Genomic DNA, 5,000 nt, shown 5'->3' on the forward strand with positions numbered 1-5,000 from the left:
CGCTCACAGTATGGGGCTGGAGGGCTGGAGCAGGGATGAAGGGGTGTGGGGATGGTGGTCCGGCAGCTGAGGGGGATTTGTGAGGCAGCATCAGGAATTAGGCTGTCCTTCGTTTCCACGCATGAATAGTCCTCACACACATAAACAAACAAACAGCGCCGGGCAGGCTTCCCCTCCCCTCCCCTCCCTGTTAGAGTGGTGCTGGATGTGAGTCTAAATGCTGCGAGCTGATTGGTCAGTAAACTCCAACTTTGCTCCTTTCAGCTCCGCCTGGATAAGAAACGAAGTGATAAACAGTTTAAAGGACTCTCGCTCCTCCCCCTCCCCCTCCTGACCTCTTTGCTGCTGCACCTTCCTCCTTCACTCCCCCACCCCACCCTCCCTCTCCATGCAGCAGTTTGGGCTCCACCCCTCTGTCACCCCCAGCCCCCACCCTGACCGACTGACACCACCTCCGCCGTCTCCACTCTCTCTGCCTCACAGTCCAGCCTCCTCCTCCTCTCCTGCTTCTCTCCATCCTTCAATTATCCGTAATTTTCCTCACTTTGCATCTTTTTCAGCTCGTTCAGACGCTCCGGCTCTTTCTCCTCCGCCGTCCTTTCGTCTCTAATTAAATCCCAAATTGGAGGAAAATGTAGGCTAATGTTTCAAATGTGGCTCCTTTGTGTGTCTGTGAGTGCGCTGAGCGATGAAAGGCCGGCGGTGCATCCATCCCGCCTGCACAAAGCAGTTATTCCACAATCACTTATTTAGGATCCCGTCGGCCTGAGCAGGGAAGGATAAGCGGCAGCGGGGCACAGATTCGTTTCCGTGAGCCCGACGCAGAGCTGCACTCCATCCTGCAGACCGCAGCGAGTCACGATTATCAGCCACAGCTCACAGGAATGCAGGCGGTCTGCTTCAGTCACATCTGTGTTTTCACATTTCTGCTCGTCTTCATCTTTGACCCAGCAAACATGGACATGTTGTGGCTGTTGGTGTATGGAGGCCTAAAACAGCAAAAATGACATTAAACTTGTCCTTGCACCAAACTGACACTAGGTGCACGTGTTTGCGACACGCTGTTTATCATCTCTTTGCATTTTATTCTTTTTATTTTCCTCAGAATTAATCATTTTTATATTTTCCTTTTATGTTTCATCGCATGTATTCCTGCGTCGTTCGAGGCAGTGTGAGACTGGCTGTTGATTTATTGATTTAACAGCTGATGTAATGCAGGTGAAAATTTTAAAAAAAAGAAAATGAATGGGGGATTAATTAAAATTAAATATAAACAAAATGAAACAAATCAGTTTGTCTCTCGCTTGAATGAATTATTAAATGCCAACATTATGAATTGTACTCTTGTTGAGATTATTGGCTTATTAAGTTTTTTAATCTACATGGTGGCAGTCACATGTTTGTGAGCTCAGGCTGCGGACTGTTTAATACACTGTTTGTGACACTTTCTTCTCCTCTGGGGTCTTTGTGATGTCATAAAGCCCCACCCACCTGCTCTTTGAGCTTGTGTAAACGTTAAGTTAAAAGGAGAGGAGCTCAGGCAGCTTGTTTCAGACAGAGGCTCCAGGATCAGATAAAGAAGGATTATTTTGAGCGGTGAGTCCAAGAACAAAAAGAAGGAACGTATATGGTCTCGTATGAAGATGATGATGATGACGTAGGAGTATGAAGAGTCTGATGACTGCTCTGAGTTGATTCCAGCTCGTAGTTACCAGCTCCTCCCAGCTTCTCCCTGCGCTGCACCTGACCACACCTTTGTAAAGCTGATGGAGGCAGAGAGGTTTCATCACTGCAGCACTGAAACACTAAAGACAGCAGACGTCTGAGGGAGTCTCAAAGCCTGAGGTGGTTTTCTTCATGGAGCAAGGATGCCACCTGCTGGACAAGTGATGAGCTTCTGCTCTGGAAAGTGTCTTAATGTGAGATCTGTTCTATCAGTGACTGATTTATAGCAGTAGCTGTGTGTGTGTGTGTGTGTGTGTGTGTGTGTGTGTGTGTGTGTGTGTGTGTGGGTGGGTCAAACACACTGCACTGTGATGCTGCACAGATCTGTGATTGATTCGTTGACATTTGGTTAGCCAATGAGTGATCAGTGTCACAGTTAGACCCGCCCCCATACTCACATTCAGTTTAATGAAACGATGCAGCACGTCGCCACAAACCAGCAGGTCACATGACACACGTGTTTGCTACTGTGTGTGGGGCGGGGTCAGGTTGGAGCCTCTGGTGGACGTTAGAGGAACTGCAGCTTTTATGGGAACGCCGCTCTTCCTGTGAGAGGTGGCGTCTCTGTGTGAACCAAACTCGTGAAAGTCATCAGTGAACGCTGTCAGTCTGACCTTTAACCCTCCCGTGTCTCTTCTTTCAGATGATTCGTCCTCAGAGAGCGGCAGTGGAAACGGCCTGCCCGCCCTGACCCCTCCCTCCTCTGCTGTGACAGATGGCGCCGTAGTCAGGGAAACTGAGGTTGTGAATGGAAACGGTGGCCCCGCCCCTCTCGACTTCAGCAGGCCCACTTCCTCTTCCTCATCCTCTGAGGACCAGCAGCCGATCAACCTGAGTGACCCGCCTCCTCAGCGCCTGCCCCTGCCTGCCTCACACCTGCCCATCACTGTCTCAGCGGCGGCCGCGGCGCTGCTCGGCGCGCTCCATCCCAGCGCGCCCGAGGAGCTCCGCAGGAAGTACCCGCTGGCTGCCAAACCTCCTCTAGCTCCACATCCCGCCCTGCCGCTGCCCCTGCCGCACACACACGCTCCTCACAATGCACACGCCCCCAACACGCAGTCACACACACACGCGACCGAGCTGCGACTGGACCGCGACGGCAGGGAATATGGCGGCAAGGTGAGACACAAGCCTCCTGTACTTCTGTAGCTCTATTTAATTCCGGCGTTTTCCCGGTCGTGGAACGCTCCATCAGGAAGATGGAGACATTCTGTGTCGTCGTGCTTCTGCACGCTACGACTTCAAAAACGTGTTCTTTTAACAGCGTCTCTTTTATTGAGAAAGCATAACAGTAGTTTCTACATTTTACTTTTGCTTTCACATTTTTAAAAAAGAACTTGGGTAAAGGGGTAGCAGGGCAGGCAGGTTAGCATCATATTATTGAAATGGGAAACTCAGAGCATCAACATAAAGAAATCATGGTTCATAAAAAATCACACCTCACAGGCTTAACATATTCTGTCCGTTTAGGCCACAGCTGTTGAACCCCAGGCCTCGAGGGCCTGCAGGTTTAGATGTGTCTTCGATCCAACACAGCTGATTTAAACGGCTAAATCACCTCCTCAGCATATCTTGAAGTTGTCCAGAGGCCTGGGAATGAACTAAGCATTTGATTTAGGTGTGCTGACCCAGGGTGAGATCTAAAACCTGCAGGACGCCGGCCCTCGAGGCCTGGAGTTGGACACCCCTGATTTAGACCATGGCTGTATCCCAATTCAGGGTCTGCAGCCTTAAAGTATGCAGCCTCAACGATCCTCGAGGGCCGCGTACTCAAAGACCGCTAAGGCCGGAAGTGCGAGGCTTGTGAAATGGGACGGTCTAGCTTCCGTTGCGCTGCCCAGGTTGCCTAGCAACCATGATACTAACAGCTGGAAACCTTTCATACAGCTTTGTTTGACAGAGATGAAGAAGAAAATCTTTTGTTCATTTGTTTGTTTCTACATGAGCTTTGATGTTTTCATGTTCTTCGTTAGTAAACATTTGCACATAAATAGGTAACATCATATTCAGTACTTACTTTTAAAAGTTTACTCTTCGGGCGCCCCTCATCGTTTTTTTTTGGCAAAATTATCCACACCCACCGCCGCGCTATGCATTCTGGGATATGTTGAGCCATGAAGTCTACACCGCCACGTCCTTAAAATTCAGGGAAATGAAGGACGCATTTGAGGGCCGCATTTCGAGCAGCCTTCGAATTGGGACAGCCTTCGTCGCGTCGCTGTGACGTAATCGGCCTTAAAATGCGGCCTTCAGGCTGCAGACCCTGGATTGGGATACAGCCCATGTTCTGTAGAAAGTATCCCTCTGAAGTTTAAGAGAAAATGACAGTTTTCCCATGGTATAGATCTCTTGTACAGAATGTGGTTCAGGCTTAAGCCATCTCCTCGTAACAGGCTTTTTACTCGCAGCCATACAAAAGTCTTCTATGATTAGATTAATTTATCCACTGGTGTGTTACACAAAAATATGGTTTCAAAGGTTAAAGGAAAAACAAATGAAAACACATTTTGTAGATGTTCATGGATTAGTGCTGGTGACTAACTTTGCAATCCCAAAAGATTTGGAAACGGTTAGCTCCATCTCGCCCACATCTCCAACAAGTGTCCCCGATATCTTTGCTGAGCAGGGCTGATGAAAACTCTCGTAATGATTTTACAGCAGAACTCACGGCAAACACTGGACCCGGTGGTAGCCCACTGTGTCATGCATGCGTGGCCCCAACACTCCTCTGTAATCGACAGATTACCTTCTTTTCCCCACATTGCTTTCATATACAGAGAGCTGTGGTTTTTACACCGCAGGATGCTCTTATATCGTTTGGAAGTAATTTTGCTTTGCGCTCCAGATTTGGTTAATGATAAAAATGTTTCTACAAACTGTAATTCGTTTAGGTTCACTTTTAAGTTTTGATTAAAATAATTTCTGGCCTGTAGAAATCTAAAGAAGTCATCTGAGCCTAAATCATGTTTACTCCTTTCAAAGCTTTGAAATGCCTCCTTGTGTACGAATGAATAATAATTAGTTATACCTTTTCAAATCCAGTTCTTGAATCTATTATCGTACTGGTTCGGGGAAAAATCTGAATCACATGCTCACCATCTTCAAACCTTAGAGGCATTTTCCAAACTGCAAATTCTGATGACTTCTTTCAGAGCAGATGTCATTATTTGTAGTATGGGTTCATCTGCCATGTCTGTTTTGTTCTGTAACTTTATGTCCGATATTAAAGCTGTAACTGGTTTTCCTTCAACATCTTTCCATCCGGCGGTGTAATC

The 5,000-nt window shown here is 47.7% G+C and overlaps 1 protein-coding gene across 2 annotated transcripts in view; it reads left to right on the forward strand.

Moving 5' to 3' along the window:
• Window positions 1-5,000, forward strand: part of LOC120728103 (nucleolar protein 4-like) — an 87,395-nt gene that overhangs the window by 67,914 nt on the left and 14,481 nt on the right. For both annotated transcript variants that reach the window (XM_040022817.1, XM_040022818.1), the window contains one exon: window positions 2,369-2,844. In XM_040022817.1, the coding sequence (XP_039878751.1) occupies window positions 2,369-2,844 (476 nt within the window). The remainder of the gene's footprint in view (window positions 1-2,368; window positions 2,845-5,000) is intronic.

This window comes from Simochromis diagramma, unplaced genomic scaffold (genome assembly GCF_900408965.1).
Source record: "Simochromis diagramma unplaced genomic scaffold, fSimDia1.1 OVJJ01000308.1, whole genome shotgun sequence".
NCBI classification, from domain to species: domain Eukaryota; kingdom Metazoa; phylum Chordata; class Actinopteri; order Cichliformes; family Cichlidae; genus Simochromis; species Simochromis diagramma.